This window comes from Chroicocephalus ridibundus, chromosome 4 (assembly GCF_963924245.1).
Source record: "Chroicocephalus ridibundus chromosome 4, bChrRid1.1, whole genome shotgun sequence".
In the NCBI taxonomy this organism is placed as follows: Eukaryota; Metazoa; Chordata; class Aves; order Charadriiformes; family Laridae; genus Chroicocephalus; species Chroicocephalus ridibundus.
Window position 1 is genome coordinate 32,929,967 of NC_086287.1, and position 14,431 is coordinate 32,944,397.

The 14,431-nt window shown below is 36.6% G+C and overlaps 1 protein-coding gene across 4 annotated transcripts in view; it reads right to left on the bottom strand.

Moving 5' to 3' along the window:
* Nucleotides 1-14,431, bottom strand: part of AKAP6 (A-kinase anchoring protein 6) — a 292,205-nt gene that overhangs the window by 36,609 nt on the left and 241,165 nt on the right. For all 4 annotated transcript variants that reach the window (XM_063332211.1, XM_063332212.1, XM_063332209.1 and 1 more), the window contains exon 11: nt 12,799-13,023. In XM_063332211.1, coding sequence (XP_063188281.1) covers nt 12,799-13,023 — 225 coding nt within the window. The remainder of the gene's footprint in view (nt 1-12,798; nt 13,024-14,431) is intronic.

The window sequence follows — 14,431 nt, forward strand, 5'->3', positions numbered from 1 at the left end:
AACAGCCATATGCAGAAATTAAAGCAAAATCCAAGAATGGAAATTACCCTTCTGACTACAACACCCAAACTGCAACTCTTAAAAAAATGTAAAATGCCTTTTTACATCTGATTTTTGGCTAGTGCAGCACTACAGTTTTCAAAAGTGCTAACGTAAAACTTAAAGAATCATGGCTAACATCACTAATACATGAATAAAGGGAAAACAGGAAACAGTATGGTGGCAAATGCTGGGTAAAATTTAGTTTTCAGTGGTTTTTGTGAAACAGCAATGCAAGTTGGAACTTCTCTTGCCTGGGGTGATGCATCCCTGTATTTCATATTCCATCTTTATGACAGACATGGTGAAAATAAGAATTTCTGTTTCTGAATGAAAAAGAAACCAAATAATTCCTAAGAAAAAATATTGGTGAGAAAGTAATTCCTCAAAACAAAAAAGCTAAATGACAAAGATAGGAAATGAGCGATGACTTGTCATCTTTTAGAAAAATACTGCCAAATCTGTGTGCTTTTGCTGATTTCAAGGTTAAAAGAAAATGTCACCTAATATGGTAACTCTACTCAGTTGCATACTGTGGGACTTAATCTATACTGAAGCTAAATATTCTATAAGTATGCAGTGAAGTGCAAAAAACAGCAATTGAAAAATGACATGATTAAATGGCACAACATGCAATCATTTGCTCTCAATTATATCAATGTATCTTCTTCATTTCAAGGAGTCAGGCAGAAATATTGTTTTTTAAATGCCTCTATTAAATTGGGCACCAATAATAAAATAGATGAGAGTCCTAATAAGCTCATTTACGTAACATACATCACACACCACAAAACTATTCTCTCCAAACGGGTTTGTTCATAGATTTGTCTCCTGGTTGTCACCAGTCTTGGCTATATTAAAAGATTTTAAAGGCACAAGGCTTGCAGACCATTCAGTGGAAAACCTTTGTACTTAACCCTTGAGAGATCTTTAATGCTAATTATGGAAAAAGTATTGATATAATATCTTTGCTGTCACATTTTATTACGATGACGGTCACAACAGAATCTGAGACTGACATTTTAGAAATATCATCTAATTGCAAGCCAGAAATACAGAATGACAGTTTAAAGTAGAATATGACTTCTTTCAAAACAGTGAACTGGTTCTCTTTATTTAAAAGCCCTACTTTTAATAGCATTACAACCACTAAATTGCTACGCTGATCATATCTCTCTGCAACTCGCTGCTTAGCAAAGTGTTACGGTATCTCCCTTACAAGTCTGAGCGCAGTTCACTATATTTCTTGTGAACTGTGTCTGCTTCTATACATATTAAAAATGTCAACGAACTAGTAGGAAAAAATACTTCATTTTTGCACTGGCTTCAAGAATCTACATAGGCGCTTATATTCTACATATAATCAAGTATTTATATTAATTCATTCACGTCACTAGCATTAAAAAATTACATCGGAATTTGTGTTTATTTGCAATCAATAATGCAAATAAATTTATTAATTAGGTAACTATACTTATTTTAAAGAAAATATTTATTTTTAAATAGCTTTCTAAAAGCACCCATGTTCTTTCCCATTTTTCTCTAAAGTACAAGATATGCATTAAAACCAGTAACAATCCAGAATAGATGCTTCTGTGCTCGTTCCATAAAAGCTGCTATTGTATCTGTATGACTTCCTTTAATTTCTTTGTTCTATTCCTTATGCTTGTTTAAGTACTTCAAAATATTTGTTTGTAAGAATATAGTTCAATGGTCTGATATTTAGCTCATATTCCCATGCAACTAGTAACATGTAATACACTTCTCTTCATAAATTAAAAACACCATTAAAATTCCAGACATATAAAACAATATGAAGATTAAGTTACTATAAAAGAAACTATAATAGCTTACAGATTGCTTGTATCATTACTAAAGCGCTGGTATCTATTACAGTGTCTCCCTGGAATAAAGAATGCACTTTTGGCAATAATCTGTTAAAAAAGTGCCCATTATTGTTAAGATGCTCCTATCTTAGCTCTAAACTAGGGTGCAATTACAGGAAGGTAACTTTTGAAAATAAAAGAAAACCAGCGTTGGGTGTAAATGCATCTTCGCTACTGAAATACAACATAGCTTTTCCAACCCTTATTTTTCTCGTGTTTCATACAGGGGATTAATTAGATTCATTTTCACACTGAAATATTTTAGAGCTATTTATTACACACTGCAAAGTTGGGGTTAACTTGGTTCCAGGGGATAAGCCAAGTCATCCAGACAGAGGAGCCAGACATGATGGCAGGAGGAGTCATTTTTCTAGTCTGGCACTGTTTGTGTTTATAAATGCCTTTGGTTCGTGCCCTCTTTTCATTCAATTTGGGAAGTTCTCTTTCCAGAGAAACAGTTCCACCAAAGAAATATTGTAAGGAGTGGCACAATTTGCTTGGGTTTCTTTTTTGACCCCAAAAATGCTAAAATTAAGGAAAGCATCAGACAGGTAGATTTTGCTTTTGTGATGAATCCTGAACCACACTACCCAAAAATTCATATGCCTTTAGTGGACATTACAAACTTGAAATTTTTGCTAGATCACCACGCTGGGCAGAGTTTCAAATGAATGCGTGTGGAAAGTCAAGAGATTAAATGACTTAAGGTACAGGTGGAAACGCCACAAAATCAAGTGAGGCATAAGTTAGGATCAACTTTACTTCCAGTTGTTGGAATTCACTTACAATTACAGCTTAAAAGAAATCAATCTGTTTCTCAACATACATCACACAGTAGATGCCAAGAAACCCCTTCCAACTGCCTAAAAACTGTTAGGTATCAGAATTTCAGCCACCTTTAATGCACAGTTAAAGCTGTTAAAACTTTGTATACTGCCTCAGAACTATATAAGAGACTAAAAAGTCAAAACTTCACTGCACGGATGTACATCAATACCTGTAACACTCAGGCTGAGGTTCAGATGTTAATACTGTACTTACTCCCTTTTGTAATCTAGTTCCCTCGCAGATGGTAGATATGCATTTTTGCTGTCCTGGTGCAATGGGCCAGGTATATTCCAAAATGCAGTGAGAATCTACCCCGTTCTGAATTACAGGAAAAAAACATCCTGCAGTACATTGGTGTTACCTTTTTATGGGAAAACAGTGAACATATAATAAATTAGATTAATCTTCTAGAGACTTCAGGATAGTCAGGGTGATAGGAAAAGGAGAATAAACACATCTAATGAGTAAGGAAAAAGAGATTTCCTTTGGCTTTTTTCTTGTGTCAGTGAAGCAAATTTAGCTTGGATTCAAAAATGTACAGCTTGAGCTGCTCCGGGGTAAACAGAGGAAAATATATTATGGTGCTTTCATGTGTATCTGTGTATGAACAAGGATAGCAAGTAGGCTTTTCTAGAAATGGTGTTGCTCGTCTTATTTCAAAAAAGCAACGCATCCTCAGAATGGATATAGCTTTAAAACATAAAAACATTATTTTCATTCTTTTACCGTATCTTAATCATAAATATACAAATATTTTTGGCTTCAGCTCAAGACAAAACTAAAAGTCTCCAACAGGAGAAGTTACCTGTAGCAGAATCAACCAAAGCCAGGCAGCACTGCGATGAGGTAGGCTCACTCATACCTGAAGTAGGCTAGCCTACCTCAGTATCTTGCTTGTATAAATAAGTTTTAGGCAAGTGTTTGCATAAATATATTAAATTTTAAATTAACATTAACTTGCCTCTTGTACAAATTAGGCAGACATGACTTTGACATGCACAGCTTGGCCCCGGGGCTATCAGAAGGCTAGGAACAGAGGTGAGGAAAGAAGCAGGTGATGTGGTCAAGATGACCTGTGAACAGCAGTCAAAAAACTACGGGTTGTCACAAGCCAAATGTCTAGATGAGGTGACTGTTTGTGTATGATGGTCTTAGAGGCTCAGCGTTACTCATATTATTGCACCTTCAACTGCCATTCTTCCATTGCCTGGACAGAAGGACTGGGGTAAGAGACTAGATAGGATGAAAGCAAAGAGGGCACGAAACAGGCTTTCTGTCCTTCACTAAAGCTTAGACTGGAGAACATAACAAAGTTCCTCATATTGTGCCCAAAACATGAAAATAAGCATCACTATGATAAAGGGAAAGGTGGTGCACTACAAATGACATTGCACCATCAGCTGACAGCGAAAAGCACAGGAAATCCATCAGATTAGAGGCCAGGCCTTCAGTTTTATTCTGAAGTGAAGAAATAAAGCACTTTTCTAACAGACCAGCAAGGGAATCGCCCTGCAACGGACAGGAATCCATATACATCTTTATTTATTTTTTTTCCATTGACTTTATGCAGCAAGTATAATCTAAGCCGCTCTGCTGTCTCTAGTAATATGTTGCCAGTCTACAAATCCCATTTCTGACTGACATCTCATACTTGTGATACATAATATACCTGATAAGGATTGCAATAACACTTCAGGATGTATACTGAAGGTCTGTTCTTTTTTGCACTCATATTCTTACTTACACTGAATTACACTTTACCCTGCAAATAATTCTACTAAAATCAATGGGTTTCCTGGCAGTATGAAATTATTTTCAGTGTGAGTAAAGGTACTAATACAGTCTATAATAATATCCCCTATTGCAACTATGATCTACTAATTTATGTGAAAAGATGAAACTTGGGAAACCTGTCCAGGGCTGAAACCAAAATTAGGCAACGGTCTACTAGGTCAATGATCCACCAATTAAAGGAAAACCTCATTAGTAGGATTTAATGGCTCCTGAGAACACTATTCAATCAATAATTCACTAATATCGGAGAGATTTGCACCTGAAAATGCAATGCTACGGCTTCAAAGGGGCAGTTATAGACAATCAAATAAATGGTATAATCACATGCGGTAGTACAAAGTGGACATTAATGGAGACGGTATAGTGTATTTTTGTTAACTCTCTTATATTTACGGTCCACACTGTACTTGTTTTTCTATATGTTATCACTAACGAAGGAATTAAAGCTTAGAAGCCAACCAAAGCACCAACCCTTACTGTAAATTAGTGGAAATCAATCTTGGCTTATTTTTAGGGGAAAGATTTCTTTCTCTTTTTCTTTTGTCATCTTTTGCTTTCTTCTCATTTTCCTTTTCCTTTTCCTTTTCCAGGTTGATAGTAATAGAAGAGAAAGATTCTGGTTTTGCAGTAAATAGATCTTCAAGGCAATAGCAGGACAATAAGCACTGACACTTTCAAGGAGTCATTTGGGTGGGTCAAAAGAAGAAAATCCATTATATCTTCAATGATAATGACAATAATAAGTGATGGAACAGAGAATGTTCTCTCAAAAGAAGCCAAGTCAGCTATTTTCACTTCTACACATCTGACTCTTCAAGAGGCCATGACTGAGAGGAGAAATATAGCCCAAAGTCTGCAGATATTATCGATGCGAAAGGTTTGGGAAAGGAACTGTAAGCCATTTGTCACAATGAAATTGCAAGTTTTACTTTGTAATGTCCAGTTTGGGACAGCTTTCTCTGTAAGCCATAGCGTCTTCTGTGTTAGTCAGCTTGAGTCAGACATCAAATCTTACAAGCCTACTCATGGCATGAGAAATAAACGCAGACCACCCCAGTAGAGTAAGAAAGACAGGGACAAGAGCCCCCTTGCCTCCTTCTCACCAGCTCCAGGAGGCACAAGTTCAAATAATCACCCTATTGCACACTCAGGAGGGCCGAGAGAGAAATTCAGACTCAACTTCCCTGGAAAAGAAATAAGCCTGTAGTTAGTCTGGGAGAACCTCACAGATACTAGCAGTAAATCTTTCTGAGCTGGGACTGCAGTTGCTTCAACATCTTCAAGTCTCTCAAGTCTTAAAGTCATTCCTGATGATTCCTTGAGTGGGATTCACCTGAGCTAATGGAGAACTTGACGCCTGAGCTAGTCGTTTAGAAGCAGGTATTCTGATGTACACTACATCTTCTCTGTAGTCAGATGCCTAAAACAGGACAGATTAATTGCATCCCAAAAGTGCTTTTTTCCCCTCATTTACTATAAAAGAAGCCCAGACAAGATCTCTGCACTGTAGGTATCTAAAGCCAGCCTGGTTTAACATACCTCTACCATATGGCTACACTGTCTACAGGGTAATCATCTCAGTAAACCAGAAATAAGGGGACAGTACATAAAAAAAGAGCTAGGAAGGAAGCAAAATATGAATTAGTAGCCTAAAAATAGCCACTATGCTCTCCTCCACCAAAAGATTCAGTGTATTGCTGTATCTGAGGTCTGCTGAACTCAGGGTTCTTCCTGTTACTACAGTAACCTCCATCCCACACACCAGTCTTAGTCTAGAAGACCATTGCCACTGCTGCAACAGAACTGCATGCAGCTACTTTTTGAAACCTCTCTGGAACCCTGCAGCATGTCAGACCTAACCATCCCTGGAGGCTAGATATTCCGAGTCCCTTTCTTTCACACAGCAAAGACAGCACTTGTGGGGGAAACTGGTTTTAGACAACCAGATAGTGTTCATGATTAATTTTGAGATTTTTATTAATTAAAAATGAAGTAACAACGTGTCCTGTTTTCAGCTGGGAAAGAGTTAATTTTCTTTCTAGTGATTGCTGTGGAAAGAATGTCAATAATGTATATATGTATATTGGTTTAGTTGTTGCCAAGCGATGTTTATACTTTCAAGGACTCTTTTCAGCTTCCCATAGAAGTTGAGAAGGGGCATAGACAGAACAATAGAATGGCCAATAGGAATATTCTGTGCCTTAGATGCCATGCGCAGTATATAAACGGGGTTGGCTGGGAGGGAGGAATCAGTGATCACTGCTCTGGACTGTGCCAATTCACTGGGCAGTGAGAGTAACCTGTGTCATTATTATTATTACTGCTATTATTATTGTTATTTTTCTTTACTGTTATTGTTCTATTAAACTGTCTTTATCTCAGCCCACAAGGCTTTTTTTTCTTCTCCCTTCTCCTTTTTTCCCTCTTCTCCCTGCCCTTCTTGGGGGGATGTGTGTGTGTGAGGGAGTGGCTGTGTGGTCCTAGTTGCCGGCTGGGGCTAAACCATGACACAATGTAAAAGAACTCAGAAAATTCACAGTTCAACCTTCACAGTCCAAATGGGATGATGGAATGAAAGCCGCTATTTCAGATGGGAAATTTAGTCCTAAACAGGAGCTATAAATTGTATTAGCGTTGCCTTAAGTAGGGAGAGCTCATTGAAACACAAACTGAACTTTCTTTAAGTAATAAGTATATTAAATCAAAATTTGAGATACATTTGACTATATTAGGTATTTGAGTACTGAGTCCGTGTGTGTGTGTGTATGGTATTAAGCATCGCTATTTGAGTATATTAAAATTAAAATAGAGCTATAAAACCATGTATTGTATTAGGGCCAAAATACCACATTTGGGGCAAAAAATACGTAGAGCTGCATTATTATAAAGAAGTGGCTTCTCATTTAAGTGGTCTACAGAAATGCTGCTTTGGGATGGTGGGTCATGTAAATTCAGTCTGAGTTTGCTTCAAATCATTGTAAGTGGCATCAGGCTACATTTGACTTTGGAATCCTACCTGTTTTTCATAAAATTTAATACTGTATGCCTTCCTGTTTGTTAAAATTTAATCCAAACAAAATTTGGGTAAACATTTCTTCATCTGTGAAAAGATGTAGGGCTCTGAAGTCACACTCTCTTTGAAACATTTATTAAAATTATTACAACTTTCTTTTATCATCTTAGAGGTATAAAAAGGATTAAATCCTGCTTGACTTCTTTTGGACCTTCTATTGGGAACTGTTTTGCATACTGTTCTTACATGCACATTGAATTTCTGTAATTCTTTGATTGCAGCTCTGCCAGGAACATCATTCCAAAAATTGTAAAGGATCCAAAATGCAGTAGCAAAAGTGATTCCTGGCACCTGTAGGAACAGCCAGCACTTTTCTCCAGTCTCTGAGTCCCCAAACCCTTACTCAAAGTTAATACTTTTCTTTGATTTCAGTTTGGCCATAATCTTGTATGCTCCCAAACTGACTTGTGTTGTATTTGCTAGAATTGTGTTTAACTGAATTATTTGTAAGATATGCAGTGCTGACTCTTACGCAAACTTAGTTAAAATGAAAAGCATCATAAGAAGTACTGATTAACAGATTGATTATTAATTACCAATGGAACCTATATCGTTTAATCAGAAAGTTCAGTTGCTTCAGGCATTAGAGAAATGAGAGATAGTGCTGAGAAATACTCTTTTTTTTAAGTGATACTGCATCATCTGCTATGCACAGTCACAAATTTAGTGGAAGATGAAAAAACACCTCTGAGTGAGTCTACTCATTAGAAATAGTTACAAGCATCAGATAATTTACAGTTTACAAGTCAAACATAAATGGCTACAAATACTACTAGCTATGGAATTCAATAGACCATTGACTTTTAGAAATTTTAAATGAGAAAACTTTTCCAACATTTTTTTGGTATAAATAAGTAGTCTGATTTCTTTAATGAATACACTGAGTAAAGTCAATGAGAACCACAAGCTTTCAGTACTGCTGCAAATCTGGTCTCTCTTTTTTAAAGGCCCAAGTACAGATTTAGGGGACAGGTATGACAATATATATATCATGTTGCATATTGCTTCAAATAAAACCAGATCAGAATACTGCATAAAATGCTACTTCATTGTTGCCAAAGAACACCATTTAGCAGAAAACCTCTGCTGAAACCCTGCTCTGGACAGGAAAATTCTATTCCCTGAAGGAGAACTGGATCCTTTATAAATCTTGCTACCAAAAGCAATAGAAGCTTTCCCAGTTGTACGTGATTGAGAACAGATTCCTAGATGGACAGATACTTGCAAGTCTAAGCTTGTTCTTGAGAAGCTGGTCTGTGAGCCAAACCCGCAACAACTACCTTTTTGATGCTGATGGGTCATTTCTCTGTATTGAACACTTAAAGTCGTAGGTTTTATTGCAAGTGACAGAAATATATGAATAATTATTTAGGCTCCCTTGCTGTCTTTTGGAGGGCATTTTGCAGGGAAAACAGCATGGTTTTTGAAGTCCCAGACACATAAAAGCAAATGTGGCAGAACACTTCTACTTACAAGCCAATAAGCACACAAATTTCTGGCTAGACCTTACTCAAATGAAATTTACTAAAACTTTCATGAAAGAATGTGAATTCTTTTTATTATTGCTCCTCATTCTTTCCTGCTCCAAATCTCTCCTGACCGACAAAATTGCCGTACATCATTAGGTTAGGAAATCAGTTGTGCCAATTATTAGTCTCATGACATTAGGTCTTTCAGTTGCTAGAATTATGTGTTTACCTGAGAATCTCGTATTTAATTTAAAAAGTATGTTTCTGGTTCTAGTCCTCATTGTTTCAGTGAATAGCTAGGAAACATGAACTCAAGGGACTCAAAAGGCAGAACGGAAATAAAAAGGATGAATAAATAAACTAAATGTATGTTCATAGTTATGACAATCTCACGAATTTTAAGTCAATCTCTTGATTTCCTTAGTCCAGATTCATGGCTTTTTCATGTTGCAACAGAAGGAAACAAACCAGGAGAAAGACACTCACGCTTCCCCCTTTACAGCTGTGCAACCTGTGGTCACTCTTTACCCCTTCTCAACAGCAGCCCGGCTTTGGCTACACTTGGAAGCTGACTTAATGCTGCTGTGGAGTGGCCAGCAAGTGTCACTATAGGCTGAAGCAAAGTTCATGCTTCTCCTTCGTAACTAAATATGAAGATGTTTGAGGCAGCCAGGAGCACTGAAAGCTGGTGGAATGAGTAACAATATGGCTCTGCAGACTGGCTGCACATTGCGTTGCGCGTAGATCACTGGGCTGACCAAAGTACACCACACAGTTTCCACAAAACCCAAGAAACACAGGAACTTACACGTTCAGGGTAATGGCCTTAACTAATAGTATTCTAAAAATTCTAATATCTAAATATGCTAATAGAAAAAAAATCAGCCAAACATACTGAGCAGGATTTGAACTTTGAATATACACAAGAAACAGCAGTAAACGCAAGGAAGCACCCTCTTCTCATCACATATGAAAATGGAATATACTGAGGAGTCACCTAGAGGAAGAAAGGAAGGGCTGCCTTGTGGTTAGCGCCAAAGATTACGGTCACCACAGCTGTGTTCTACCCTAACGCAGCCATTGGCTTTCTGTGAAAACCTGGAAAAGTCACTTAATCTCCTTGCATTTTGTTTTCCTCATTTCTAAAAATGGGATGATAATACCTACCTTAAAGGTTTAGTGAGGCTTAGTTCATTAATGTTTGTACAGCATGTACAGGTCCTTGGTTGGATAGTACTACAGAAATGCTAAGTATTAATACTGCACAGCAATATCCCAAAAGAAAAGTAATGCAGTAGTTCATTCTTTAATAAGAAGAACACTCAAATTAACATGGCGTGATTTTTTAGAAGAGAAAACAAAGAAGTCAAAATAATTTCCTACTACTGAATTTAACAACCCCTCCTCCCACCACATTGTTCTCATCTTGGGTCCCAACTGCGCGTGAACTCTACATTCAATTCATCCTCCAACTGCAAAATGAAAGGAAAACACCTGAAAAATGAAATAACTGTTTTTCCTAAGGCATAAGTGTAATTTAAAAAGTAACATTACGGAATGAAAATCAATGGCATTGTTGAGTTTGTTTTATTAAAAATGTTTCTCTGTGTACAGTGGCTATGTGTATAATCAGGATGGTGCAGCACAATAAATTTCCATTAAGAAACAATGATTCACTTACCACAGTGAAAGCAGTAATAAGGTTAAACTCTTAAGTTAAGTGGAAAGTAAGTCAAACTAAACCCCAGCAGGTTTCCTACTAGTGGCATAGCTAATGTTTTTGAAAATGTTCAAAATGTTCTTTCTCAAATATATGTATTATACGTTGCAGTATTGTTAATTATATCCATTTTCTCTTTTATACACTTCCCCAGGAGATCAGTGAAGAATGGAAAACTTACTTATACTGGATTTCAGATTTAATGAGACAAAGATGGTTTAATATATATGACAAAGTGATGTGCTCTCACCATATTTGATAGGTAATTATTTTTTATACTCTAATGGCTACAATTTTGAAAATAATTAATGTATTATTTATGTAATTAATAGATAATCAACCAAGTAATGAAATACCTTGGTTACATCATGGTGGGTGGTACTCTCCTGTTTAACATCTCTAGAGCTCTTGGCATGACATCATGTCATATATATATTAAAAGATTTCATTTGAGAGATTTATGCACATTCCAGACACATAAGTAACATTGCTATGGTATTTCTGTTCAGTCTTAGCCATATATTAAAAAATACATATTTAAAAACAAGTTTGTCTGAAATCAGATTTTCAAATCCATAGTTATGCACTTAAATGCTATAATTTTCCACAGAACTAAGAAGCATCCAGCAATTCCTGTGGAAAACATGGATCAGTTGCTGTGAATTTCTGCAGGTCTATCAATAGTCCTTCATAACCACTAGCTTTGAAGTTTGCTGATAAAGCAATCAGAATCAGCATGATTTTTTCCCCATTAGCAGAAGACCACAAATCATTAAAAAAACCCAAACAATATGGATGTCAAAAGAAAACCTAAAATTGCATTCACATGGACATGCTCAGGAACCTAAAAAAAACTCCACCAACTTTACCTACATTGACACAACCTTCTCACTAATCCTCATTATTGGAAAAGAAAGAGTTAAGGAGTGACTAATTGGGAAGACTGTAATTTTTCTGTTGTTATTTCCTTGAATGCTTATATAAAAAATATTTGTTTGGAAGTGTTTGCAACACGCCCTTTGAGGTGAGTATTTAATAAATCGTCCATCACCTTAAGAGTGCTGTTGCCCTAGACACCCTGATGAACTAGTGGAAGAGAAAAACCTTTTTACCTTTAAAGCTCAACAATTACTTGTCATTCCCTTCTTATTCTTTGGTCAAAGATCACCTGCAGAGTAAAGTGACCTGTAACGATGACTCAGGTGAGGGTTTATTTAGAAGTGATGGCTATGAACCGAAGAAAATCACATGATTCTACCAGGTTTGTTTGCTAATTTAATAGCCCTCTTTCCCAAATGGTCCCACTACTTTTGGGGAATGGAAAAAAACATATGACCTCCGCTAAGTCAGCTGCAAAGCTGAATGCTGGCCTTCAGTTGAAGGAGCTTATCCATCTGAATATAGCATTGTGACTACAATTCCTTTCCCTTCTTTCCATAAATCTTCAGGTTTAGGCTTATGCTGTGGCCTAGGTGAATGCAAATCTCATAGCGTATATGTCTTTTTCCACATATCTATTCACCACAACTTGAATATTTTCTCATGTATGCTAAATTTGTACCTCTCTAAACGTGACCTCAAATAGGCTATTCTTGACTCCTATGTGCAGAAAAATACACTATAAAACTGATGGTCACACAACCCATTAATGAAGTATACTGATGTAGGGAGTGAAATTCAGAGTGAAGCTTTTCGTCACAAAACTCAACTTTACAGTGAAGTAGAATGAAAGAATACTATTGCCTTTCCAATTGCAGTGTGATTAGCCCTCTAAAGTGCTCTTTTGCAATAAGTCTAAGGAATAAATATTATTGTAAAGATTCAATAAAATCAACATGAATGAACACATAGTACAGAAATGAAGGTGAAAATACGAATATATTATTACATATGTACATGCATTGCATTACGTTATGTATAAGAGAAATATTTTATCGTACCATAAAGAGGCGTCTTTCTATGAAAACTATGATTTTTTTTTTTTATTACCTTAAAATATTGCAGTTGTTTCTCAGCATTCATTGTTCCTTCATTTTCTTGTCTCAGACAGGAATTGAAGATGAAAAGCTCTGTATCTCTCAGCCACCCTTTCAGCTCTTTGATCCTGACCTCCAGCTGCCTTACCAGGCTGCCGCTTTCAGGCGAGAGCAGGTCACGTGGACCTAACCCACTGTGCCCTACCATTGTGTCTTGGATCTTCTCTCCTAGGGTTTTCTAATGCATCAGATAAAGAAAACATAGATTAGTCTCATGTACCAAAACATATACAGGTTAATGTGCAACAAGAAGCATCTGTTAGATGACTAGAGATGTGGGGGTTTTTTTGATAATTGCTATTAATATCAATCAATTTCATTCTTTGTTTCCTTGTTTCAATCAATTTCATTTTTTGTATCCTTGTTTCTCACTTATGGTGTTCTCTCTGGGTCACTGACTTTGTTGGAGGCATGATAAATCAATGTTTATTAAGAGCAACTATGGACAGAGGAGACAAAATGGTACATAACTTTTTAAAGTAGTTACTCTACAGAATTTGTCCGTGGCTTTAGACATTTATGACCATGAGAGTTACTGGTTTCTAGGCAGCAACAGAAAATATGACAAGCACTGAGTTCGATAAACTGTTAGCCAAGGTGCCGTCTAAGTTTTCTGGGAAACACTGAAATACTGAAATATTTTTTGAGGTATGAACTGTCAGGTCACAGTTTCCAAACTTGCAGCCCTGCGGTTGTGTACAGGAGCAGTTAGGTCACAAAACAGCTGATTTGCTTTTAAAAGTGGATGGACTCATTTGGACGCCAATAAGCTAGAAATTGCAAAGCCTCAATGTTCCTGAACATCAGGCTAATTATTTAGGCAACTAAATTTGGATTTAAGTTCTCCACGTTAAGCATCCACTTTAAAAATAATGGACCAGAATAAACATTCACCTCTGATCGCTAATGAAACTAATTTACTACAGCTTTTCAAAGTAGTATTTCTAATAAAAGAACCACTGAATAACATTTTGATAGTGGACGCTGTGAGCATAATGAATATTCTGAAGAGGCTAGGGATAGAAAGTTGATACCTTCCTTTTCAGTATTTTGAAAGGCAATCCTTTAACCTCACAAGGGAGATGGGCTGTTGCCTGCTTCTTCTATGCCAGACAGTATTTTATCTGACCTATAAGAGGCTGTCAGTCTGACACTTATTATAAGCACTAGATCTGTGTTACTGATTGTAGAATATTGAATATACACTGACAATCGCATCCAATAACCTTTTAAACTGATAATTAGCAGCGGTTAATTGTCGTAACATGAAGATACAGTTTTAGGTGACCCAGTATGGCTGTCTGTTGAAAATACACGCCTTAGAAAGTTACTGGAATGTAATTGATAACAATGAAGTTAGCTTCCGAAAATAAGCTTTAAAACACAAATAAAATTAGATCAACAGACATTAATCTGCTATGTGGCATTCTGTAAATAACGTCTTTAGGAGATCATAACTGAAAAACATGCTTTCTTGGCAACACCCTTCTATTTTCATGGTGCAAATATTGATAATTTGAAGACCCTCAGTGGAATCCAGCACTAGCTATTGTTTTTATGCTGTAACAAAAGTAGCAGCAGGAGGT